Source organism: Salvia splendens, chromosome 5 (assembly GCF_004379255.2).
Source record: "Salvia splendens isolate huo1 chromosome 5, SspV2, whole genome shotgun sequence".
Lineage (NCBI taxonomy): Eukaryota > Viridiplantae > Streptophyta > Magnoliopsida > Lamiales > Lamiaceae > Salvia > Salvia splendens.
In genome coordinates, this window is record NC_056036.1 from 42,360,052 (window position 1) to 42,387,754 (window position 27,703).

General features: G+C 36.3%; 1 protein-coding gene across 4 annotated transcripts; it reads right to left on the reverse strand.

Annotated features, from left to right (window-relative positions):
* Positions 1-24: 24 nt before the first annotated feature.
* On the reverse strand, positions 25-27,262 carry LOC121801946. 4 transcript variants are annotated; one of them, XM_042201433.1, is made up of 49 exons: positions 27,169-27,262; positions 26,962-27,103; positions 26,711-26,788; positions 25,809-25,921; positions 25,251-25,344; positions 24,861-24,904; positions 24,301-24,369; positions 23,479-23,540; positions 22,780-22,984; positions 21,646-21,714; positions 21,472-21,551; positions 20,393-20,542; positions 19,205-19,268; positions 18,559-18,660; positions 17,977-18,165; positions 17,731-17,858; positions 16,767-16,917; positions 16,250-16,348; positions 16,026-16,127; positions 15,561-15,619; positions 15,362-15,464; positions 14,245-14,424; positions 14,056-14,169; positions 13,502-13,767; positions 11,344-12,863; positions 10,057-11,246; positions 9,240-9,365; positions 9,006-9,161; positions 7,960-8,556; positions 7,815-7,886; positions 7,261-7,725; positions 6,428-6,611; positions 6,094-6,342; positions 5,694-6,009; positions 5,501-5,617; positions 4,972-5,245; positions 4,549-4,662; positions 4,386-4,469; positions 3,981-4,031; positions 3,728-3,907; positions 3,315-3,625; positions 2,901-3,230; positions 2,764-2,827; positions 2,471-2,545; positions 1,669-1,773; positions 1,485-1,595; positions 1,304-1,408; positions 976-1,045; positions 25-888 (listed from the first exon to the last, which is right to left on the reverse strand). In XM_042201433.1, exons 2-49 carry the CDS (start codon positions 27,056-27,058, stop codon positions 206-208), a joined length of 10,167 nt encoding a protein of 3,388 aa, XP_042057367.1. In that variant the 5' UTR covers positions 27,059-27,103; positions 27,169-27,262; the 3' UTR covers positions 25-205. The 4 variants fall into 4 exon arrangements, with proteins under 4 accessions (XP_042057367.1, XP_042057366.1, XP_042057368.1 ...); XM_042201432.1 differs by having other exon boundaries at positions 2,471-2,617; XM_042201434.1 differs by lacking the exons at positions 23,479-23,540; positions 24,301-24,369; positions 24,861-24,904; ... (3 more) ...; positions 26,962-27,103; positions 27,169-27,262 and having other exon boundaries at positions 2,471-2,617; positions 21,472-21,566; positions 22,780-22,843.
* Positions 27,263-27,703: the final 441 nt, after the last annotated feature.

Below are 27,703 nucleotides of genomic sequence, written 5' to 3' on the forward strand. Positions count from 1 at the left end.
GAGAACTAAAAATGAACTTAAGTCTTAAAAAAATGAAATATGACTGCTTCAACGATTTCTAATAAATACACCCTCCTTTTCATAAACCTAGATTGCAAAATTTCATACAAAATGACACTATACAGTAAAAAGATGATTAATAAAAGCTGTATCTAAACATAGCAAAAAGGCAAAAATACAAGACTCAAGGATGCTAAATCCATTCCTACCTGATATTGCTTTGGTGTAGAATATATTTGGCACCCCACCCTTGCTCTCTCCCGCTTTCGATCATACCTCGTAGCATTCGCAAGAAATCGTCTGCTTCTTCCTCCGATCCCAATTCCAAATTGGTCTGCAGAAAAGGGAGCGGCGTGTGAGAGCTGCTCCAGAGCTTCCCTTTTGCATCGTCACTCCCTCTTTTCGGATGCTGAAGGTTCTGTCTAAACGACGTGGTGTCTGAACCGCTTCCGACTATGTGCACCACCTCACCATCATTGTCAGCAAGAATCACACTGTCCAAACCTATTTCTGAGAGTATTTCCCACTTTGGATCCGCAGGAACTCCTTCCGACTCTATCAAACTGGGACAGCTAACGACTAAGATGAGTCTCCCGGTGATCAACACGTACTGACCAGACTGCTTAAGCGCTTTGCAGATGACTAGTGTCTCATCCCGCAGATTCACATCGGTTTCAGTGAGAATGTATGTCCCAACTGCTTCATCCCATGAGTAAGGCTTCAGGGGGGATTCTGAGCTTAAAGGCCGGGGTAAGCGGACCCTAAAACAACGGTAACCCATCTGGTGAATCCTACTGCGGTTTCTGATGCTTTGCGCGGTTTTACCAGTCACCTCGAGTATACTGGCTGCTGGTCTCGCCACGAGCCCAGTAACACCCACAGCAATACCTGTAGAAAAAACGATGCAACACATCTCCATTAAGCCAATAGTCGAACATAAGGTAAATAAACTTGTTTGCTAGCCGTTGGCAGTACCTGAAAGTACACCAGGCAGGCCATGTTTTTCAGCCCCTTTGATTGGTGATTGGAGCACACCAGTTAGCCCCTAAGATTAAAAAAAATAAGGCTTCACTAAATTTTCATAATAAAGAAGATATTGGGTTTACCACGCAAGAAATGATACTCGCCAAATTCGGCTAAAATATCTTCATTCTGTTTCTCTAAATATCACAATCCAGACAAGTGAATATAAGTGGCATTTCAAAATATGAAAAGAGAGAGAAGACTAGGTAATTATTTCAAAGGGGATGTAAATTCAATGTTTTTTAGATACACACATGGATCACAAATAAAAAAAACGTACCTCAAGGAATTCATTTATAACTCCTTTACTGTGTGAAGACATCCCTTTCTGTTGTCTTTCTATCATTGTTGCAGTTTGGTCATCAAATGTAAATGCTACAATCCCCTGCAAGTTGAGATTGTGTTAAAATTCAGCTAGGAGATAGATGTACATGCGTTCATGTATATTCTGGAAAACTAACCTTATGTGCAGCTTTGCTGAATTGACTAGTAGCATCACTTATTGCATAGACAGTACTGCTGAGGAGGCTCGTTGTACCTTGGGCCATACCGGTTATAAGACCAGTCGGGCTCTGCAAAAGAGATTTCAACTCAAACACTGTTCTCTTTATGGGGGGTTGGGACAGGAAATTTAGGGAAGTATACCTGAATTACACTCCACATTGGAAGGGAGAAGAAGTCTTTAATGCCGAGACCTAAGCTTCTAGCAAATCCTACAGGATTTCCAATAACTCCAGCAGAACCAAAAACCTGCATTGTCACGTTACTAATGAAACTTGATTGTCACGGACTATTCGGGAACAACTACATCAGAATATAAGTTCACCAAGGCTCTCATAATTTCAATAACGGGAGTTGAAGGTTAAGAATTTCCAACCCAATAACATGAAAACTGCAGCACAGTCCAAAATTTGAGCTCAAGAAAGCCAGCCAAAAGATCTCTATGATCAGTTAAACTACTAGAGAAAGAAACCCTTTTTCAGTATTCATTCTGGAATGCAATTAAAACTAAAAGAGGAGTAAAAAAAAGTAAGAATCCCTCCTCCGCATTCAGCTGTCAATTAAGTGACACATTTGACTAGAAGCAATTCTGTGGTTTCAAAACTTCAATCTGGAGGGTGAATTTAAGGAGAATATTAAAAAACTACCTAGAATCTACAAGTATCATACTATCATATTGCAGAAAGATCCATTTTTGCTTAGAGTGCTTCAGTAAAGTTAAATTGAGGTGTGAAGTGTTTCCATTAGGGGGCCAAGTGTAATGGAATGGTTATTGCTCATAACTACTATGGCTTCAGTCAGAGTTGCATTTTCTAGTGATATCAAAATCAAAACAAATGAACAGAAGAGAAAGGTAGGCTGAAGTAAAGAGGTTAGTTCTAAATTACGGGAAAGTAGACTGCAAAGTCACATGCAAAAAACAGAAAAAGATCTTGTAGGACATTACCTTGTACATCTCATGCAGAAATTGCCTTGTGTAATGACTTACGAGGATCTCTTGAATGGTTTCCCAGCTAGCTATCTGGTGCGAAAGAATTAACTCTTTGAAATGAATTTTTGCACCCTCAACATCAGCAAGAGCCATGAGACCTCTCTATGGAAACAATACTATTAAGTATAGAAAATGGAGAAGTGCCAAAGAAAATTGCTTATAAATAATGCCATGTAAGTAGGCACATATTAATATTATAATGGCATGTAACAGATACCAATGCTCCATATTTGATGTTATTCACTTACATGAATAAGAGATTCTCCAGATGTTAGGACACCATCCCTGAGGATCCATGGGCTGCTAGAAAAGCTGAAAGAAGAAAAATATGAGATCTACAGCAATCTTATAAAGATATGTGGTTTGGAACTAGGTTTAAGCTAACCTCAATGTAAGTTTAATTGGCCCCATATCAAACAGCTCAACATATACTTTCTTCTGGTTCCGTGCAGAAAGGTGAATTTGTTGCCACGGAGCTCCAATAGGAACGATGTTGGGCAGCAAAAACTTTCTTTTCTGATCTTCAAGGAGGATAGCAGAATATGGAGCATTTCTAGAGGTTTCTCCAGTGATCTCCAATTCCGGGAACAACAAATTCTGGGTTGAGCCTGTATGTTGATAAACTCTACTCTGCAACTTAGATGATACTGTTTTGCAGAATTCAAACAATCTCAGTACGATTTCTTGCTCAATCTCAAGATACAGATCTGCCATTCTGCAAAGGAAGGGAACACAGTACTGAGAGAAATGGCCTTGTAAAGTCTAGAAGTAATCTTTAGAAAATACAAATACTGCAAACCTGAGGGTAATAGATTCAAATGAAACAAGTGATGTTTCGGCGTTTCTCCACTTGGAAGCACCTAAGAACAATACTGGCTCACACAAGCTTGAAGTGGCTGTTTGATTTGTACTTCCACTGATATCTTTAAGCTTCATCCCATTTACCATATTTCCCTTGTTTCCAGAGTTGAACGAGAGGATTACAGGATATGGACTAGTACGTAATTGGTTATCAATTTGTAATGATGCAATTTGCAGGGAAAACTGCTGTTGGTCTAAGCTCTGTGCGAAGGTAAGCTTTGTGTTCTTAGCAGATGCAAAGAGTATCTCCTACAAAATTAAAAAAAAAAAGGTAATCTCGATTTAATATGGTTATTGGGATGTGAGTAAGACTGAAAATACAGATAACATATACTTTCCAAGATATGATACCTCAGGGTGAGAGTTCATTAAAGAGACTCCAAGAAAGGGAATGTCAACTGAAACTTTTTCTTTGTAATTAACAAATGACGCATACTCTTTAGCTTGCTTTCCATTATCTTTCAACTGAGGAACGTGAAGTCTCTTCAAATCATTCAAAACATGGTAACTTGAATCGATGATACTGAGGACCTGGTGAAATAAGAGAGGAAATTATATCCTGAAGCAAAAATGCTATTCTATTAGCAGAATTTGGCATACAAACCTTTATTGCTCCTTCTGAATGGACAGATATCAACAATTTTCTATCAGGCTTCTGCAAATGAAAATTTAAAAAGACTAGACATGAGAATAGCAAAGCAAATTTCCTAGACAGACACATGGAAAGTAAGAAGAAATTGGAGGTGGTCAGCCATTTAGCAAGGGCTTTGGGTTTCTTTTTGCTTGTCGCGCTCGGATAATTCATGAGTATCTATATGTCAGCCTTTCGTTTTGTTGGTTCATCTAGAAGCCACCTTCAAATTTTTGCCACTTGACATGACACATTGAAGGACCCATTTATAATATCATGAGATAAAAAGGTGTATAAAGAACAATATGGAAGTTGAAATCTCCGAGAGAGAGTGCCATGTTTATAGGAATATTATTATCAGAGCATGTAAAATTGTACCTCCGATGTTGCTGAAAGGTACACAAGTGAATGGGCTGATACATCATCAATAGCATATGATCCTAAAATGCGTTCACCCGGGACCTGGCACAGTTAGAAGTTTGAGATTTATCCCCCAAAGCAGCCACTTGATCCGGTCAAAGACTCAAATTACCATACATACCTCAACAACAAGACGGTGGGGATAGCAGGGTTCATCCCAAGCATAAGGAGTAGATGTGTAGGAGTGAATAACTGTTTCAAATGATTCACATTTCGGCTGGTAAATCCGCAACCTCTACAGAGTGTCAAAGGATGGTGTTATGTAGTTGCAATAGCAGAGAAAAACAGACAACAATCCATAAAACTATCACGACCCAGGATTTTGATGGTTTCCAAAAAAAGGGTTTTGACTGTCCAGTCTTTCATTGCAGGAAAACCAGTAATGAAAAAACTACAACACCCAAAATAATATCAACAGCATCATGTGTAAAATTTTCTTTTTATTTTAGAAACAAAACACAGGACCTTGTACATATTATCATTATGCTCTTTGGTTTTCCTAAAGAAATATCACTAACAAAGCATAAGTGAAGCATAATCTAACCTCCCTTGAATGGTTGTCAATCCTATATGGCATAAAGCCAGTATCATCATCTGACAGAAGAATTAAGTTTGTCCCGGAGTTTCCAGTTGTGCTCCCAATAATCTTTTCTTCTCCAACAGAAACATCAGCATTGCGCACTTCTACTCGCAGCATGTACACAGCAGCAGTCATGTAGTTACGCATTTTAAGCTGAGTGTCACCTAACTGCTTAGGTAAGAAGCACCCAGACCACTCCCATCCAGGTTCATCAAAGCGAACAGAAAGCAATAACTCCCTGAATATAATCCATATAAAATTTAAAACAAAAGTAATGGTGCACACCATGGATCAGCCTCCCTAATCCTATACATATTATAGGTTAGAACATTAGAAATAAATGGAGTCATGATAAGAACATCTAGAAATAAATTGTCAGTAATACAAACCTTGAGTGAAATCTATTCTACATGAACTTATTTTCCTACAAACTCAAGTTCACGCATCACTACAATTAGGATTGCCAAGATGAATATGAAATGGATCAACAAACCTTTTACTATCCATCCACTGAATATAGGCATGTTTTCCAGCTTCCAATTGAAAAGAGGAGTCCGTACCCTTTTGCTTATAACATAAAATTTTGGTGCAAGCATTGACAATCACATATCTGTTAATGAAAAGGAATCAAGTGAATAGAGTGATAAACACACGAATCAATTGAACAAATAGTTTAGAGCAAATACCCAGGCTGAAAAGTGATAATTTTTGTCCTCCCAGAAAATGGTGCAGCCACAGCAGAAACAGATAAGACATAACCGGATACCATTGATGGTTGAGGAACAAGAACACTGGTAGAACCAGTTGGTGGAACTAGGGAAAAGGGGGCGGACCAAGAGCGCTTTTGGAGATTTTCTATGACAGAAGGCACATGTCTACTGAGCTTAACCATAACCTCTCCAGAATACGAGTCAGGATCAGGAGAAAAAAGGCAAGCTGAAACCTTTTTACTACCACTTTCTACGAGATCAGATGTATACGAATTTGCTTCACTAGTAGAATCTGCGGGAAAAGTGATGAACCAATTGCATAAATGGCTCTACAAGAATCAATAACATAATTTCCTGAGCAGTATGTGGAGTTTACCTGAAGCAGGTACATCCTGATCAGATAAAATAAGAGAAAGGCCATCTTTCTTTTTGACAAGTACATTCTTCTCATCCAGGTCATAGCATGAAGGAATAATACAGCTAAATCCTTTCATTTCGTTGCCAGAGCTTGAGAGTGCCAGAGGAAATCCAGTACAGTTAAACAACAAAAATGGAACAGATATGAATAGTTCGCGAGATCCAGAGACCGCATCCATCACTTTCTCCATCGTAACGTATAATGGTCCTACATCATTTTAAATAAGCTTCTATATTGAATCAAAAGTATTTTTGACATGTTAGACATATGATGGAACTAGATTTCGGCATACCATTAGAAAACTCAGACTCAAATTTAACTATTTCAGACACTGAGTACTTAGTTCCACTGAATCTAGCTTTTTCACTAAATGATTCTGCGCGTGGATACTTCAAAGTTGAAGGCTTGAATCCATGCATTTGAAATGTTATTGAAAAGTCGTGAGAAGAATCGATATGGTAGAAAGAAGTTTCCACCTGAAACTCAGACTAACGAACATTAGATTGAAGATAGACATCTCCAGTATAAGGACCATAAAAATCAAATACAATCATGGAGAGGGGTATACAAACGAGTACCCGCACCCAAAAATTTCAACTTTATTCCACCCGAACACGACCCACAATAGTTCACGTGTATCCCAATTATGTGACGCGGGTACCCGCGCCCGATTGTGACATTTTTTTACTAAATTAAGAAAAAAAAACAGCAAAAAATTAAACGATTCTGCTAATTAAATGTTAACGGAGTACAATTTATCAACATGGCACGGATATACCTTTAATTTTGTCATTACAGGGTTCATTATTTATTAGTACTAATCATTTTGATATCTAAGCATGTCAGACAAGATTCAAGCCCATTTTGATTTGATGTAAGAGGTGAAAGAATATTTATAATTAGCAAATGTTGGAATTAAGTTAAGTTCACAGAAGGAAATCCTATTAATTTATACTTGTTGAGAAGGTTAGCCAATTCGGATCACTCTGTAAAGCAAAGTATTTGCAATATCTATGGAACCATTTTACAATACATTACGAACAACACGGTTCGTAACTACAGTAAAAAATTGAAGAGTGCAAGAAAAGCTTCAGAAAGTACTTTGTTCTTAGCAAATTCACTGACCTCAGAAAGAAATGCTGTACGCGTGACGCCGGCATCTTCTAATGTCACAGACATCAATTTCATGAGATAATTTTTTAACACCAATGGACTTGTTAACATCACTTGATATAATAATCTATTCCTTGGTATCTCCAAGTTGTGGGAGGATTGACTGTGACTATCTTGACACTGGTTACCGCTATCAACACCAATTACCGAATACACTCTTTTCCCACAGCCCACTGGAGACAGACACTGACCATTCACAGTAATGCAACAGCGAAATGCCTCACTGCTAGGAAGAGAAGGATAGCAGACAAAGGAACGCAAAAAGCCTATTTTGACATCTCGAGAGATGATACTGGAGATATTATAAGCTTCACTCCATAGGTACGAGTCACCAATAGGACGCCATCTTATGCAGCCTGATTCAGCTAAGTGAAGAGGGAGAGGAAACTCTTGACCAGGATATATTGGCCCTAAAACCTGAAACAATAAATATTAGAAGCTTAACTTGACACATCAGGCTCTAATTCCACATATGAGAGAGTAACTGGGAACCATTGCAAGATTACCTTCGGAGATAAACCAAATGGAATATCAAATCGCACTTCAAGCACCACTGAAGTTGAGTTTAAAATTACAACCTGATAACAGCAATTAATGAGAAGACGGAAGAACCAACGAAATTTCAAAAATAGGTCACGAAAGTAAACATACTGTTGAGTATAGCCGCATCAACTTAGTAAACCGTTGTACAGATACATCAATCACAACAGGAATAGCAAATCCTTTATTTGCATCTGCACCACCATTTCCTTCACTCATTCTATTTCTAATAGAACTTGCATCACTATAAAATTCAGGGACATGCGAGGACTTTGAAAACTGAACTTCAAAGTAGTTGCGACCAACCAGATCCATTGAGATGGGAGCAGAAGGTGCAGAGGTACCCTCCAGTTGGAAAGTAACATATCGATGTGCTGACTCGAGCAATTGTTTGTCGTTGAGTCTGTCAGAAGAACGAACTGGTCTGTATCGGACAAGTAGTTCTTCAGGTGATTCATTGATATAAATAAGAGTAGAAGATCCAGGTTGCAAGACTCCTTCTGATGGGGACACGTCCAAATCATCAGCACCAAGTTTATGTTGGCACGCATATAGAAGGGGCAGAGTAGTCAAATTTTGCAGCATGTATGGAGCATATCTTCTAGTCCCTACACCTTTAGCTATATGTGAATTTGACAGGTCTGGGCTTTCTGTCATTGCAGTAAGGCTCCACGCATCGTTGACCATCTCAACTGCCCTCGAGACAACCTTTGAGTAAATTTGAAATGTATCAGTGCTACATAATATAGAGGCATATATAAAAATAGGGAGTGGGTCAAATAAAAACATCTGATTCTCAGAACTCTTGCACCATACCTAAAAAGTAAATGCACTGAACCTATATGTCACTGTACTAAGCTTTACACTCAGCAAATATCGCAAATTACTTAATAGGTTATGTGCATTTCCTTTATGAATTCAGTACAAGAGTTCTCACACTAAGAAGTTTTTATATGAACTGCACTATATAGAAAGCGGTTAAAAGATAATAGAAGCAGAAGGCAAAAGTCAAGTTAGTAGAATTATATTAAGACACTACAATGAGCATGACCATTTGTATGAACAACCGATGTCATATTAAAACTTGGGGTATCTCTTGGCATGTGTAGCGGTAATAAAACTTCTACTATTTCAGAAAAGTGGTAAAAAGATTGTACCTCGATAATGGGTTCATTAAGATTCAGATTGAGATGTGTCTTGGATTCAAGATTGATGTCTGTCGTGATAGTGCCACTGAAGAGGGCTCTCTCATCCTGCTTTCTACTCATGCTTAACTGAAATTTCCAAGGCTCTAGAAAAGGCTCCCACAAGACCTATAAAGAGTACAGTGACCAAAGTGCTCCAATAGATTATAAAGACAGGAAATAGTACATAAATAATCATCTATCCACCTTGTCAATGTTGTAGTAGTTCACTTGAAGGTCACACCCAAGAGATCCTTCAATTTCATCCTCAGTTACAGTGGACCAAAAACTTGAATTTCTCACAAGAAACTCCAGCAATGGTCCATTCGAAGTCTGCTCAAAAACCCAAAAAGATAAATAAATAAATAAATAAATAAGACGTGAAAACCCAGCAATAGTTATTTCCTCGAGATGGATCAACAGATATTTCAATGCCACTAGCAGATACAGTTTCTCATGTTATGTCTATTGTCGACCATTCTCTGCATTGACTTATTATTAATATAGACTCAGTACATATAGTAGTGTTTAGAAAGCTGCATTGACTATCTTCCCAATAAATCATTATTTGGAATGACATTCATGTATTCAACTGTTTCTCAGGTGCTTCTAACTTCTACAAGATTTCAGCTAGAGTCTACTTTTAAAAAGTAAAAACAAATATTTGGGAGGGGGGGGGGGAGGATGGGGGATCCATGCCACTGTGGCAGAAAGAACATAAACACAGTGCTCAGAGGTACTGCACTTTCAGTGACTGCCTAAACATCAGCCTTGTATTATTTGGAATTGAAAATTCAGGAGAACAAAAAAAGTTGGTGAACCAACTAATAGATATTCAAATTGTATTACGCCTGCAAGCATAGTTTTTTACTCTTAAACAAAAGGGAAATAAAGGAAGGAGAAGATGGAGTTTGGAGAAAAGTGATGTATATATTCCCCTTGATTTATACATGAATATAATGTTCCTAATATAAGAATCAAATATTGCAACTGACTTGGGATTCGTGACAGCGGATATATATACCTTCCAGTCATTTAGGTGAAGAGACAATCTCCTTAGTTGGGCATTTATGTTCATTCTCTTGATAAAAAATTGAGAATGTGTATCTTCTGCTTTCTCAAACCATGTAAAGTAAAAGAGGTATAGGATGTAATTCCCGAGAGACAAATCCAGACTATCAGAACGAATGAACAAATCCATGCTCAGGTTTTCAGTCTGATATTCAAAAATTTCTGCCTCAAGGTAGACTTTAGTTAACTGGAGAAGAGGCCAACTTTGTGCAGTGTCTCCAGATAATAGCCTCAGCACTGCACTCGTGTAATCAGAATTGATTGCAAGTTTAACACTTTTGCCATCAGCAACAAATTCACTGATTTTACTTTGCAGGCTAATGGAAATAAAGCAGTTATGATTGCCACTTGGAATACCACAGGTATCACCAGAAGGCAACACATGAACATGGGGTCTTCCAAATGTCTCATATGCATCTCTGCTAACCAGTGCAGGAAAATGTATAGATAGGCTGACATGTTCTAATGTTAAAACAGATGACCCAGCATCCAGATCGATGTCCTCCGGTGGAACATGACTTTGTCTATCTGACACCACACTTGGACAATTATCAGCAGTAACACTGGACAAACCTTCAGCAGATGCACCTGAAACCTGTGTAGACAGTTTCTTGCTGAATGAAACAAGTAGATCAATAATCTCATTCCAGTCAGGTAAATATAGCCACACATCCAAACTAGGAAAGGACAAAACTATCTGATTTTCAACATGACGGGATACTACAAGAATCATGTCAAGGACTGACAAGCCTGAATCAGTACAAGAAAATTCAGCAAGGGCAACAGAGTTCAGCAACGAAAATAGTACCACAGAAGAGAAAGAGATATCAAAAAAGTGTGGTTTGCCATTAATCAATGATAAAGAACAAACAAAGTGCATCTCAGCCTCCGCTATGATTTCAGAACATGTTGAGTCTCTTTTCAACTGGTGTAATCTTAGTGATAATGACCTCACACAGAATCTCATCTCATTGGTTGTTACATCTGCGCTTTTAGACAGGAGCACAGAATGCTCCATTAATTGTTTCTTTGTCTGTAGAAACCTCACAATATCATAAGTGAACATATTGGATTCTTGTTCCACCCAGGAAAACTGATCGATGACGTAACCCAGTGCATCCAGTCCAGTGATTGTACGTTCTTCTGTAAATTAACAGAAGAATACAGAAATTAACTTTTTTTTATAATTGAAGAGATCTGTTAGGAATGTAATTTATTTAATAATACAAAGTCCTCATACCTTCAATATCAATCACACAGTCATTGACCAAAGCCATGATACAAACTGGATAAGAAGCTGAATCAGTCTGAGAATAATAGGGTATTCTCACCCACACATCTGCAGTAAGCGATGCAATCAATACCAGTTTTTGGCATCCGTCCAAGGGATTGACTACATCCTTTCCCAACAATAAAACAGATAGGGATAGGTCACGTCCAAAGAAATCCAAACAATGATTTCTATCAAGAAATTTTCCAGCACCAATGCAGCATGAGGATGGAATATTCCTGGTTAATGAACTTCTGTCACTACTTTCAGAAAAAGAAACAGATAACTGTTTGATATCAATCTGTAGCAACCGATAGAAATCATTATCAGCAGGCGTAATCACATTACAGTCAACTATCTCGAGACTAAAAGTAGTAGAGCCCTGAATATTCATAGTATCAGAAGGTAGTACTAGTTCATAAGGGCTCCAATCTGGTAGTGAGAAATAACCAATCAACATCGCCAAAAAGTCCGGAGGCAACATGCAAAGGACATGCTGGACATAGAAACTCAATTCACTGTGTGAATTTTGTAACTGAGTGTTCCTTTTCTTTAGACATATATTCAAGATAGGTGAATGGTTTGAAGATAAGGGTCCCCAAAGAAATTCATGAATTATTTTTTTCCACCATGATGTAGAAAGAGACGCCCCTTCTGTAGAACATACCATTTCCAACATGTCTTCAGAAACGGTGACTACTGATTTTGCCAATGGCACCACAATAGTTCCAATAATGCAAGAGGCATCATGAAAATGCATAGTGATGTTGGTAAGATTCAAATTGACAAGAACTGAATCCCTGTTTATAAATGTACACATGGAAGAATCAGAATCAAGATTAGAATTTACTGGTGGCGTGGAAAACATCATTGTTCTGTCTGGAAGGCTAATTTCAGAGGGTCTGAATTTCTGGTCTCTCAAATTGAGTGTTTTATTAAACTTAAGCCTCATATCGTCAACCAAGTTTTCAAGGTTACAGAAATATTTTCCATCCTCAAATGTAGTAGAAGGGAAGTGATCCAACGGGATGTTTACTGATTCCTTTAAACCAATTCCATTTGAAAGACTATGTTGCTTAGGATCAAAACCAAATATTGGCGAATTTTGATCTTCTACATTGTTTTTCTTGTCATCAAAATCAGAATGTCCATAAAGTGCTATTTCGTCAAAGAAGCCAACCAGCTTCCGGACAATAAATGGATGGCAATGAATTTCAAGATCACTCGCACATATTGTGTATTTCTGAAGGATCCACGAAGTATTTCTCATAGCAATAAAATGCAGAAAAGTGCAGTGAGGAGAAAGTGAAGTTTTATCTTCCAAAAGTCCATTTTGACCATCAACACTCATGTTAGGCTGATTTTCTGATACAGAGCCCCGGATACTTGAGCAAAGCACATGGTTTTCACAATCATCATTTGCGGAACTAGCAGATATCTGACAAGCTTGAAGAGAAACCCAGCAATCTGGAAAATCTCTTTGGTCATACCTACAATGACAAACGAAAAACTTATAAAAGACTAGACATTTCCAGCTTCCATCAGAGCAGCAGAACATCAAACCTCAGACTTTTTAATATGCTACAAATGAAGTTGTAGCATGATGTCTTTTTTAAGTGTTTTGTAATTCCTGCAATAGCCAAGATCTCCAACCATAACAAACTCCAAACTATGTGCGTAGAACAAATGAAACTTTCTGACATATAACTAACTAAAATGATCCAGCGGAAATCCGAGGTATGACTTGACATGTTTATAGTTTGGATGAAAATGTATGCATAACAGCCAACAATTTTCATACTTTCGGAGGAAGTTTAGCTAAGTAAAAATAAAAGAAAATAATTGAAAAGGTTAGCAGATTACATTTCTCCAAGCATAAGAAGCCGGTTGCGATTTAACATTTTGTTTCAAAGTTAGGGTAACCCACATGCAGTGTTTGAAATGTTTGGAGGACTGGGAATACTGCTCACAAAACGAACCGAACGAACAAGAATATGCACTATCTCACAACAAAAGAAACAAGAACATCAACTTTTAAATGAGGTGAAGAATATGTCGCATGCACGCACATAACTAACTCCAACCTCCTTTTTAGCAGAGAGTTAAAGTGTAAAAATAGCATACGTACCAAACACCTAGTTCCTGGAAATTGATGTTCAGTATGCATCCATCAGCCAAATTGTCTTCAAGATTAACTAGCAAATAAATTGCATCCAAACTAGCATCAACAGAGAACCAGGTATTCTCAGAGGCCTTCAAGCCATTTGACTTTTGTTCAATTGAATCTGAGGAGTCTGATGGATGAAGCATGCCAAACTGTGATATCAATCCCATAATTTCCCCATAAACAGAAGCAGAGAAGTGGGCCACAAGTGAGGGCACCTGTACCTGAACCTAAAAACAAAACAAAACAAAACAATACACATAAAAAATGTAAAGTGAAAAAAAATAATATTAACAACAAATAATGGTGGCTAATCCACTCCTCATTCTTGATCCCTAATTCCTTATACAGTATGTTTAGACAAAAGAGGCTCAAACAAAATCCATATCCGAAAAGAAAACACAAAAGGAATTTAAATAATGCTACCACTTATTATTCCCAAAAGAACCAAATGGTGCAAGAAACAATACTGCCATGGCTGTTCACTGAAAAGTAGTGTAGTCAACATTACCACTTACCTCAAAAACCTTTAGAACTGGTTCATCAGGTAAAATACAGGATACCAAGCTTGCAGAAGCACTAAATTTTTCAAGGAGGGGGAGAGTTACAGAAGAAGGCATGATTAGATTCATCTGCAAAAAAGTGACGTTTTAAAAAACACCCCGCATGTCCGTAAGAAATTAACTTGGACAGGTAAAACCACTGACCTCTGTATCAGATATCAGGATTTCAAAGTGATCATAGAGATTATGAAGCTGAAATCCAAATTCAGAACCTCTAGGACCAGATCCAACATGATGCAAAAGATGAGATGTATCTCCGATGGGAGAAGCAGAAGAGTCTATTTCAGATTTGGATGTGAAGGAAATAGCTGATATATCTATAACCTGCCAAAATGAATCTACTAAGAACAAAGAATAGAGAAATAAAACTTCCTAACACATATTAATCACTCAACTGTCACACTAAATAAGTAAAAGTATAGAAACAATTCACTAACAGATATTTTGCAAAGTGCTATTCTACTAAACTAAAGTTAAGGCGCATGGGTTTGATAGAGAATAGAAACTGCTGGAGAGCAAGCCATGCGATTCACCAAGGAGCAAAAAGCAGGGAACTATGCAGCAGAACCAATGGTACATCGATTAGGATATCTTTACAAACAAATGTTGGATATCTGCTCATTCAAATTATGGGATCTTCGATTGCCTATGAAGACCTCTATCACAGTGCAGACAAAATGTTCATTGTTATCAGTTAAACTAAGGGAAGGTCTTACATCTTGCGGAGGGGGTTTCATTTTATGTTTCCAATTACATAATCTATGTTTTAACAAAAATATTATCCCATTTGATTTCTTCACACTTACTTCATCAGGGCCAATCTAATTATTTTCACATGGTTCGGATGGGCCAAGGTTAGGCTGACCTGGTGGGCTAAACGTGGCCTAAACTTTTGAAAAAAAAATCAGGTACAGGATTAGGTTTTACCAGCTTCTAAAAATGAATTAGAAAAGATAAATTCTTATAATTAGTTCCCAGTTTGAAAATTTTAGTTTGATAGAGTAGAAGCCCTAATAAAATTACGTTCCAATTGCACTAATGCGAAAACAATGTAGAAGTCTAGGTAACTAGAATCAGAAGTATAACTGGGGGCACATTAAGGAAAAAAGTAGTTAAATTATGTGGAAGAGACACGTGAATTTTTTCAGAGAAATAATTTCAAATTATTGTTTAGAAGATGTATCACCCACTTGTGAAAAGGGGAAAACAGAACACATTTGCAGTTAGCAAAATAAGGGTAACAAGGGTATGAAAAAGATACCGTATTATGCCCTCCATTATTAGCATGTCCCCATGGTATATTAATGGCAGTATTCAAAAGATTAATATCCCACATGATCTTCTTACGACTAGATAAAACATAGCTGCAAAACAAAATACAATGTAAAACTAAAAGATTATATAGGATGATATAAATGAGGAAGACATTAAGAAGAGCACCCGACAAACACTATACGTACTCAAGTTTTGATAGAAGTCGTGAGTTAGGATCATCAATTCCATTTAGAGACAGCAGGATCTGAAAGAACAATAAAAGTAATATCGTGAAAACACTGTTCACCCTTATTTCCTATAATAAACCCAATCTCATGTAGATAAATGCAAACGGACATCCAGGTAAGATCTGCGGCTCTTATGCATAACATTATAACAATATATAAAGATAAAAGAAAATCAGAAAAAGATGATGTTGATCCTACACATAATTTGAGACATGTTGGTGAACACTTTAAAACCACAGGTTAATGGTATATTAATTGCAAGTAGCTCACTCAATTCTCACGATATAATCAAGACAAAGTGAAAGAAATGAAGAGAGTAGTACAACATCAATGATATTTCGGTCAAACTGGGCAGTCATATTCTTGCACACCACAAGAGTCAAGCAAAGAGAATATTGGAACTTTCTAAATGCCTTATGTTACCCTCTGCTGTTGAAAGCTCATGTGGTGTAGAACATCTAAGAAATCCAAAATATTCTTTAAAGGCTCTGAATCACAAAATAGTTCGGTTGGACTAAGTGTCACCTGAATACAGAAACTGGCAGTCATCAAAACCCCAAGAAACAGAAAGAAAATAGAATTGTAGATCAATGTTGTTGCAGTCTGAAATAAATGAAGGACTTCAGAGCTAAGGGACATAGGAAAACCTTCACTGATAAATTACTATTAGAACTGGGTGGGGGCATCTCCACTTTGATATCCAAAGAGGGAAGGTGCTTGCCAAAAACAGCATCCTCTGAATTCATCTGCGAACAATCAACTTCAAGTACAATCAACTGAAAACATATAAATTCATGATATCCAAATATATGCATGACCCATTTGGTCAGTGACAACAACTCGCGTAGAAACCCATGATAATAATTAGTCGAGCAATTTCAACATATGAATACAGGGGATAAGATAATCAACTGAAACAACAGATTCACTAGAAGATCATAAAACAAAAAAAATACCATTTCCAGATACTATAGCCTTTATCAATCCAGACATGTGCCAATAGCATATCACATGAAACTAATTTCTACATAAAGAAACTAATTGACTGATTGAAGTCATCTTACATCCGTGTACTTCTCTATGTAAATCATATCCAAATTATACTAGGGGAAATAAAAGCTACTAAAACGATGAAAAAATGTAGACAAGTAAGAATATATGGACCTTTTTTGATGAAAGAATAATTTGACTGTTGAATGGATTGAGTATCTTCGCAGAGTTGACTGAGGCAGTAATGGCAGCAGATTTATCCCGGACCTTAGCCTTGATAGAAATCCCACTGAGCATCAAGTCAGCAATATTCCGACCCAGTTTCCTAAATGACCACCAGAATCACAAATAGTATAATACTTTGATGCGCTATAATGGTAAAATCAATCATTAGATATGCATGCTTCTATCTAGAGGAAAGCAAGGGCTAGGGAGGATGATAATATCACAGATCATCAATATACAAGATCGACCAAGTATGCAAACTATGAACTCAAATCCAAAATCGACTATATAATAAGCAGAACCAATGGGACCCCTAAGTACCTAATCAGCCATCTCTTTACCATGCAACCAATCACATGAGAGAAGTATCTAATTTTGTTAGCCACTAGGACTTCATCAATATTACTCTTAAAAGTTCAAACATGACATGCTGCAAAATGATTTTAACATACTATATAAGCACAGTAGATCAGCCTGATTACTTTTAGGAGAAATAGTGTCGCCCACATACGAAATCTTAACCTTTCCCTCGCCCACAAGGCCACAACATAATCAATGAACAATGAAACAGTTGTGGCTTTGCTGCTTAAACATCAGCCAAAATATTAAAGAGAAAGGGAGAAAGAGGGCACAGTGTGCCAAACCAATCTAAAAGCATACTGTGTCGGCTGGCTTGCTTGGATACTGCTTCGCCCCCTTGCCTAATTAATCTAAAGGCGCAGGTGAATTACTAGTGACAACAAAAATTCTAGACTTAGTAGCCATGTATTACCCACACAACACAACTTAGCCGCTGAAGTTGCAAAAGATCTTAATTTAGTTCACCACCAAATGCATCACCAAAGCACTTACTTACAAAGTTATTGTAAATTTGTAACTATATCAGAGAAGTCATACAGAACAAATTACGTACATGCTCCGGAGCTTGGTATGAATATCAGAAATATTGATCTTCACTGAATAAAAGTACACCTCTTCCTTAATAGCAGAGTCTCCAATCACTGCAGGGGCGGGATAAAATTTTGTCGCCTCGTATATATCCTTCAGAAAGATATGTCAAATCCTCAGTACCAACCAAGTTATACATGTCTAATACTCCAGCAGTTCAGTGAAATCTATATATTGATTGAAAGATTGAACTAAACAACTACTTTCATACTTTGATCGCATCATCTGAAATGACACCAGAGAATTGATTAGTAACATCTGTTCCACCAGCTCCAAGCATCCCATAAGATAGCCAATTCAACCATCCACGGGGTTTGTTAGGAGGCTGATCATCATCTACTGACTTGTTCATGTTTTCACCATTGCTACCATACTTTGAGGATGGATTTACCAGGAAATCCTGCCAGAAAAGGGAGCATAATTACAAGGAACACTACTCTGATGAAATGACAATTAGGTGTGTGTTTTTCCACTAGTAGCTTTCCAAATAGTGAGTGGAAGAAATGGGCGGACAGTTCAAAACTTTGATAAAGATAGTTAAGGAAGACATTCTAAATCTTGGTGTAACTTGCAAACTAAGTGCCGTTATGCTGACCCCGCAGGTAGGAGCAATGATCTATAATGATGATGATGCTGAATTTCAGTTGGTTGCAACGACGATGAGATATGCAGTAGGACTGGATAAGCTGCCAGCTAAATTAATCTAAAATATGTTAAACTGATGGCGTTGGCCTTACTATAAGCTAAATGCAATAAGAAAGATGACAAACAAATTTGTTAGTGGTCATTTTACCTCTAGTTCCTGTTCGGCAACAGCTCTGTAATTCAAAATATCCTCTATATCAGTGACTTTTTCCATTTCCTCCAGCTCCTGCTCGACATCTTCATCTATCATCTGATGGTTGGAATCAGAACAAACGGTTATTAAAGGGAGCAAGAGACTATAGAACAGAAAGAGAGAGTTAGAAAGCACCATTTTTAAGGTTTCAATAATATATAATTCAAAGGTAAGTATAAGTAGCTCAATGTTACTAGATATACCGTATTGTGGCGGTCAAACATAAATGGATTAAGAATTCCAGAAAATGGTGACAAAATATAACTTTAAGTAGGAAAATGTGATATTCACATGATTTTTTTTAAATTAAATTTTTTAAACATAAATGAAACTGGAAACAGCCAAACATTGAAATTTATCATCTCATTCCCTTTAAAGTCAAACAAAGGGAAAGTGGCATTCTCAGTCTTTTATTTGTGTATATATCCTAAATTCAATCTTCAATATTGTGGCTACTTTTATAATATAATGTTCATGATGCTTTCCAGTTTAAGTTCCATTCCCTATTTCTACCCAATACTATTTGTCAGAAAATCTAGTGCATAACTTCAGAAGTACGGCTCCTGTTTAAGCATTTAAGCACGTGGAAAAACTATCTCACCTGGTCATGTCTGAGGCATTTCAACTTGGCCTTATACAAGTTCACATACTTCCGGCGAGAGTTTCTACCATTGAAACATAATAAAGACATTAATATACAAATTTCCAAATGAAGATGCAAGGGAGATGTCAGTGCATTTAAACTATTCTGACATTCATATTACCATAAATGTAATAAACCACATAAGCATATCATGAAGAAATAGAACAATGTACATGATTTCTCTTATCTCAATTCCCTTGGTCTCTCTCACATTAGCTTTCTCACTTTCAATGAGAAGCACTCCATTACAAAGTCTAGGCAATTGATGCTTGCTATATTTATCTACACGGGATTCATCCTTAGCAAGAATGAATGTCCTTTAATTGGATGAAAAATTCATATGCTTTTCATTCCAAGCAGGCAAGCATATATGTTTTGATGCACTTAATGGTGTTTTATAAACATAAAAGAAGTTAATTCACATTTCCTTCAGGAGGTAGCTTCTCTGCAATCTGGTTGACTAACTAAGAGATGAAATTAATTCGATTGCACTTGTAAGGCAAAAGCATAATGAGTATACTTTAGCTTTATAAATGCATCATTACATGTCTCGGTAGTCTGCATTGCTGCTTCATCAATCCCAGTATGACAAGATTAAAAGATACTCCCTCCGTCCCCAAAGAGTATGAACTTTGGGTTCGGCACGGGTTTTAATGCATTATTGGTAAAGTAAGCGAGAGATAGATAGAGAAAGTTTTTTAAGTATTGTTAGTGGAGAATGGGTCCCACCTCATTAGAGAGAAGAGAGTTTCCAAAATTGAAAGTTCATACTCTTTGGGGACGGACGAACAAGGAAATAGTGCATACTCTTTAGGGACGGAGGGAGTACTATTCACAATCGAGTAATCCTATCAATACAGGAGTTCCGAATTCTCTCTTTTCATTACATAAATATCAGAAACCTTAAATAAATATCACCAGAAAGAAGTACCCAATAGAATTTTTCAGCCAAAATAATAAAATCATCACCACCATCATACCGACTAGCATATCTACAACTTCAAGACCTCTGCAATGCAGATTAATTCAAATGCAAGTTGAACATAATAAACAATAATGAGAGACAACAGCGTTTGATAACAAGGTCAAGTGCAGTAGCCAGCACTCAACAATATTACAAATGATAACTTTTACAAATCAACTTACAGCCTCTCTGCGAAGTACTTCCAAGAAGTTCTTCTCAGCCTCCTACGAACATCAGAAAGAACAGACTCTTGAGCATAGTGCCACCATGCCTTTTGCCACCCCTTAAGCTTTTCCTTTAAAGGGCTCCACCAAGGCCGATAACACCCATAACTACAAGATGAAAGATAACAAAATAAACCAGAGTTGTTTAAATTCAAAGCAGTTCATATTTTGATAAGCAGTGCCAAATTAAAAAGGATCAAAGAACATACGGGAGGATATATGAATGAGAAATGGAAAGAACGTGGTCCCAATTACTATTGCTGCACAAGTAGTTTATGGCATAAAAGGTGCTACTCCCTCCGTTCCCTCATAGTTGAGTCATTTTTCCATTTCGGGAAGTTCCCTCATAGTTGAGTCATTTCCATATATAGTAACCTTTTTCTCTTTCTTAATTTACTCTCTCTTACTACTTTATTCACTTTTTATTGTATTCTCTCTACCTTTTTCTCTTTCTTACTTTTTTATCTATTTATTTAACTCATTCAATATTCTTTTCTTAAACTCCGTGCTGAAAAGTTTCGCCCTAACTATGAGGGAATGGAGGGAGTATTATTTTTTTTAAATGGTTAATACTTAATACAGCATGAGGCTGAATTTGGTTTACATATTTATGGGGATTTATATCCCTCAAAGCTGAGGGATAACCTGAATAGAAAAAAAGGCACTGTCAGGAAGTCCTGACAATGCATTCAAGTGACATATAGAGGCTGCTAACATAAAACAACAGGAACATGAGCATAAACTAGTGAAGAACACAAGTGGCTAACAAAGAAATTGATTAGATAACTAGCCAAAATAATAAAGAATTCAAATGAATAGGCATTCAGATCTCATCACAAACAGTTAGCAAGTTCATCCTGCAATTTAATTTTATTTGAAAATTGCAGGATAAAAGATCTCAAAGTAAATGTAGTGTGATAACCTGTTCCCAGTTCCAGATTGACATATAAACACGCAAAAAAAAACGGTTGTCTTAAAACTAAGCCATTTACAAATCAAATACTGAGAAAAAGATGATAACATAACAGCAAGCTTACTTCTCTCTCAGTTGACATAATGATACATAATCAAGAAGAGACAGTATCTGCTGCAATTGATTCTCATCCATTGAGGTAGCCTATAAAGCACAATACTAAAAAAAATGATCAGAAGATTCAGATAAAAAAGATGCGATGCAAGAATGCAAAATTTGTAGTGAACATTGACTGTACCATGCTAGCTAGCTCAATGTTGACAGTATACTGCGGAGCATCATTTAGTAGTTTCCCTGATTTGTTTACCTACATGAAATTGAAGAAAGCTCAAGTAGGCGTGACAAAAATTGTGTCATATATCAATTTAATAACTTTGTAGCAGAGATAGGTACTATGCCAGACATTATCATCATCATCATATTGGTCAGCTTACAATCATATCCGCAACAGACAAACAGCAGACAGCTTAATTTAAGGATCGATGGGTAGTATCACTAGGGAGAGTACATAGGAAACAAATTTTTGTTAATGTAAGTTAAATTGCTGCAATTACAACTTAGAATAATGTAATTTATAAGAAAGGAGCAAGAATACTCTATTCAGTAATAAAATAGTAATAAAGTTCTGAGGGATAGTTCAACATTATTTTAGCCAAATATGCAAGAACAAGATACATAAAATGTATCAGAATTCGTCTAGTGTTTTTCATGTTCAATAACAATTCCAATAAACAATTAAATTCAGATTTGAGCAACCATATTTCCCTGCAGTATTAGCAAAACCATCAAGCTCTAGCTAGCAGATACAACCATCATGAAAAATTTTATACCAATATATATAAAAAAATCTTAACACAAATAAAGTTGATATACCCAATCATTTAGCAGTTATGAGTTTATGTTATTTGTAGATGTTTCAAATAAAAGGAAATTCAGAACTTGACCAGGCATATGAAGTACATTTTTTCATTTCTTAATTAGAGAAAAGTAGGTTTCAGGTGATTAAGAGTACCATAGTCAGGTATAAAAGGTTGACCATATGTGAGTACTTCTAGTTCTTGAGTGGTAACAAGTTTATACCCATGAGGAGTAAAAGTTTAAAAATAGAGTAACTCATAATAAAATCAAGCATTAAATGTTTTGGAAATAAAATTACTAACAAGACACAAGTGGAATTTATTAATAAAATGAAGGTACGCGGAATGAGCAATACCATAGTGAGTGAAAAATACACTCTAGCATACAATGGTCTGGCATAAAAAGTTAAGACATGTAAGAAATTAAGAATACTGCTGGCTCAAACACTTTACTCAAGGATGCAAAACATAAAACGATAATATTATTACCTATGATAGAAGCCAAAGATGCTTACCGACAAAGATACTGATACATTGAGAGGAGCTAATATTGACGAATATTTATTATCCTCCAGTTCTTCCATTCCCATACTATTCGAAATGTGAGTATTCTCCATCTTCGAATCACTAGCTTCTCCGTAGGTATCACAATAAAGTTCTAAATTCTGAATTTCAATCAATTTGTTGACTCGACCCCCTTTAACTTTTGTAGTTGCCGATCTGAAAGAAAACTTAAATATACAAAATTGGAATAAAAAGAAAACTGGAACAAACTTCTGAATTCTAAACTTTCCACAAGGACCCAAGAAAGCCAATTGTTGATCTATCGGTGTGAATAAGTATTTCGCAAAAGTTGAGGCATGTGACAAGATTGCTTAATGGTTCGCTCACATTTGGTGGATAAAGTTGTGATCGCCAAGTCAATTTTAGTGACTTTCTTTCTTTGTTTTTTCACCCAGAAACAGAAACATCATTATACTATTACAACCAGTGGACATAGCATTCACTCCAAATGTCGTTATTTGTTCTTTTTCTAAAGGGTGGAGGGGGTAATAAAATGTTAAGGTATTAACTATTACCACTGAGCCAAAACAGTGAAATTTGCCACAATAATGTGTTCCAAACTTAGCTTCCACATTTACGAAGAAGGCTGTAGCTACCACAATAACATGCTAATTAAACAAAAAAACAAGATCCAAGGTAAGGAAGTATACCCGAAAGCAGTTTGTTTCATAATTGTCAAACTTGAAAACTTCAGTCCAAACCGCAGATCTTCCTGCAAAACATCAAGTCCAAATAATACAAATTACCATTACAAATTCATGACCATGTCTGGGGAATATGAAGAACTAGATCTAAGAAATTAACAATAAACTAGAATTTGGTAATGAGTTAGGTCATAAATTTCACAAATTACAAAGAATGTAACAAAAAACAAACTAAAGCTGGCTCCCAAACTATCAAGAGAAACAATCATCCCAACTAAACTCTTGTTGAAAAGAGATATAGACACGGTCCACATAGATCATTCAGATAGTGATAGAGAAACAATATTGAAACATACAAGCTTAGATTAGTTGACCTCAGTGAGTTGGATTGTCAAATGAACCTAAATATACACAATTCAAGATCCTTAGCCAAAATAATGCTCTTTCTCGCACGCATACCCAGTATGAAATAACATTCTGCATTTTTCTGTTCTGTCTAATGAAAGGAATATTGATAGTCTGATATTGAAACTTAAACACCATTTAGCATGTGAGTTTGACAAAAGATCTATATTGTTCTAGTGCCAGTAGGGTGGCAAGGTATACTCTAGTAAATGAGCATACTAAAACAGAGCTCACGAACCCATTTAGTCTGCGAAAATTAGACACAAAGCAATGATCGACCGAACATGAAGTAATAAATAAGATCTTTAGAGTTTGAAGTAATTGTGTCAAAAAATAATTTAATACAGTTTGAAGGTAAAGACTCATGGGAATCAGTAAACAAATAGGATTCAGCATATATTTATGATTGATAAAAAATCATACCGCTGCACTCTGTTTTTCACAGTAGAGGACATGAACATTTCTGATGGATACTTGGATGCTGTCAAGAATCTTGGACATAATGCAGGAAAGTTAGAGAGAAAGTGAGTACAAGGGGAAATTAGAGAAAGAGGGTAAAAGTGATTAACTGAAATGTTGTGCCAAGAGGAAAAGTAGAGCACTAGTAAATGCCAAGTATGATCAATAAACCAAAAAAATAACTTTGTGAAACTATCAAGGATATTGTTATAATTATTAGATTGAAAATAACATCCTCTGAGATAGAACATCATTTGTTAGATGAGATTGTTAGTAGCGATACGAATGAACGAAAGAAAGATAACAAGAATTCAAGAGAAGAAGCTAGCACATTTTTTAAACGTTTTAGTATGTCTTAAATATCTTCCTTAATTGATATTGAATGCGCCAATGTTGGTTCATGAGATAGATCACTGAAAAATAAGCTTATCTTCCCAAAATACAAGATGTAGGCCAAAACTTGGAGAGATGTTCTAACCAGAGAATGAAACACGATTACCAGCTTGCAGATAGCAAAATAGTACCTTAGCAGTGATGTGTGAAATAAAAGAATTTCCAGTCTGATTGTCTGCAATAGATATGTTTTCGTGAGAAACATTTTAAACCAAAATGATGTTCATGATGAGAGGAAACAGTCTTGACAAGGTAGTCATTATGAGAAATAATAACATGTAGTCATTTTGTATGCTATATGCTAGTTTCTACATGGGTACCGTATATCAAAGATAAAGGTGGTCACAGCAAGTACTGCTGATTGATAATAAAACACAGAATTAACAAAATTGCTCTTACTCAGCATAATAATTCACTTTCACTCAATAACCAAAAACCCAATAAATTCATAGCAATAAAGAATTTTGTGGATTAACAAATTCCATAATCGAGGGACAGATAATCAAAGTCAGCATCCTCACCACATACACGTCTTGATAGCTTTGCAAGTTCAGCTGCTGCAAGCTGGGCCTTTTTGCTTGCATATTCTCTTCTTTTAATAGCATCCATTGCCCACTGCAGCCAACACCAGTCAACAACAAAAAAAATGTAGTGTCACAACTCAAAAGGGTAAAGAATTCATTGATGTTAACGGGAAATGCTGGTAGGTTCCCCTTGTATCCTCCCCTAAACACATCATGTGTATCTGAGATCCTAGACCTTGACAAATACATTGAACCCTTCTGATTTACCAAACACTACTACATTACTCAAAGGGCTACCAGAACCACCCACTTTCAATCACTCAAATCATAGTTGAAGGATTTTGTCTTTGGTTTAGTGCATATTGTGTTATCTGTGTCGATTAATTTCAGTCAGGGCTTCTCGATGATGTAATGGAACTCATCAATACAACTAAAGTATTAAATCAATAAAGATGCAGAGGAAAATGTGATTTGCTTCGCGACTTGCAGAAGAACGTGTTGTTTATAATGTTCACGTCTCTAATTTTCATGGCAACAATCTAAAAAGAAAATTACCTCCTTGTCATCTCTTTGAGAGAGACAAATATATACATCCTCCAGAATGATTATGATCGGGTCCCACCCTAGTTTCTTCCAAGGAATTTTGATGCTTAACTTCCCAACCCGGCCTATGAAAGCAAATACATAGAGGTCGTCACATGATAGAATATACAACCTCTCAAATCAACAAAACAATATTGGTAATAGAAGATAGGTTTATCCTTAAAGGCCAAATAAGAGAAGCAAAAAACTAACTATAGATGCTGGCAATGCAATAAGGCAATAAGTCATACAGCATATTAATATATTTCTCCACTGAAACACACAATGGCCTCTTTTAACTCAGACTATCCATCAACCAACCTACTCGTGTTTTATTTTTGTCTTATGCAACTTAGTAGTCGTCATATCCATCCCATTAAAGGCAGCATGAATTGCCACAATAACATATAGAACTAACTAAGCTTTCGACAGGTAAGCTAGCTTTTACAAAAAGCATAAATTTCATCGTCATATCCATCCCAGCTCTTATTGGTGAACGCATAAATTTCTAATATTATGACAAGAGCGGATGAGATTTTGTGTGGCCTGGTGGTGGGTTCAAAACCTACGGATTTCAAGTACTCTTTGAATCTGATTCTATAACTCCTATTAGACTTTTGAAGTGGTGTAATGTAGCTCATTTGGAGTTCTGCTTTCTGGTACCTCATCCCTTTTAACTTATTTCCGCTTTTCATTAATGAAGATCTTTTCTATTTTTGTATCAAAAATAAATCATCATAAAAGCATGTCAGCTTCAAGGTGAATTTTCAAGCTCATCAAGTGCATGACCAAAAGCATATGTTTTAAAATACAAATGAGAAGCGCAACAATTGAGTTATCTATACTTGGACAATAGACAGCACTTCAAATTTTACCTTGCGTGAAAGCAAACGGTAGCCGGAGGTAGTCAAAGGCTTCGAGAATCAGCTCCACATTTTCCAGTAATACTTCCTCTGAATCAAAATTCACATGTGATTCAAAAATGAAATGATCGTTTTAAAAAAGTAACCACCTAAAACACCATCTCCAGCTAACAAATTTCCAATACAACAGTATAAGAACTGGAATAATAAGAAATTCCCAACCATTACAGAAACAGAGATAACGAAATTCAGAGCATTATTACCATTCCATAGGGTGATCTTGAGCTGCTCTTTTTGGATGTCTTTGATGTATTTGCCTAGGTAACCCCATATTAACTGCCTCACCAATCCCTCAAACATCCTTTCTATAATTCCTTCTCTTTCAGCTTCTTCTCAGTTCGATCACTGGACCACGGCAAACAATTATAAGCTAGTTCAGAACAAATTAGGAACCCTAACCGGTAAATTACCTCGACGGAAAATTGATTGCGGCTTGAAGAAGACGGAATAACGGAAATTTGACGGCGGAGGGCAGCGGCGGTTTGTGACATTTTCGTTTTTTTTAACCTTTTTGTTTTCCAAATGTATTTTGATATTTATATGTGGCAATTTACGCAAACTCCATTTTTTTACATTTTGCAAATATATCTGTTTTTACGGTTTGAAGTAAAAGTAGGATTTTATTGTTTAGATTTATAATTGTTTATTTAATGGGTTTATAGATTATTAAATCAATTTCGGCTGTGTAAGTTTAATTTAATCTTGAGCTTGAATTTGTATTAAGCTTGTATTTCCTTCATTTTATTTTCATTTTGATTTGGAATTCGATGAGCCACAAGATTGCTTATTGATATGAGGAAATAAATTCTTAAAAAATGAGAGAGATAATAAGATGTAAAATTTAATTGTTGAGAGGGCAAATATACAGTAGATTAAAACCAATATAAATATAAAAATATATATATAAGGCGAGTTTTGACCTTCTTTTGAAATATTTATAAGTTA

Bases quoted from the DNA above. Each gene is read 5' to 3' on its own strand.
- LOC121801946 (XM_042201432.1), bottom strand. From the start codon at position 27,058: ATGTTTGAGGGATTGGTGAGGCAGTTAATATGGGGTTACCTAGGCAAA. The intron at 24,905-25,250 runs GTGAGGATGCTG...TATCTATTGCAG, and splicing joins GCTATCAAGACGTGTATGTG to ACAATCAGACTGGAAATTCT. The intron at 11,247-11,343 runs GTATGAGGACTT...GTTAATTTACAG, and splicing joins CTGTGTGATTGATATTGAAG to AAGAACGTACAATCACTGGA.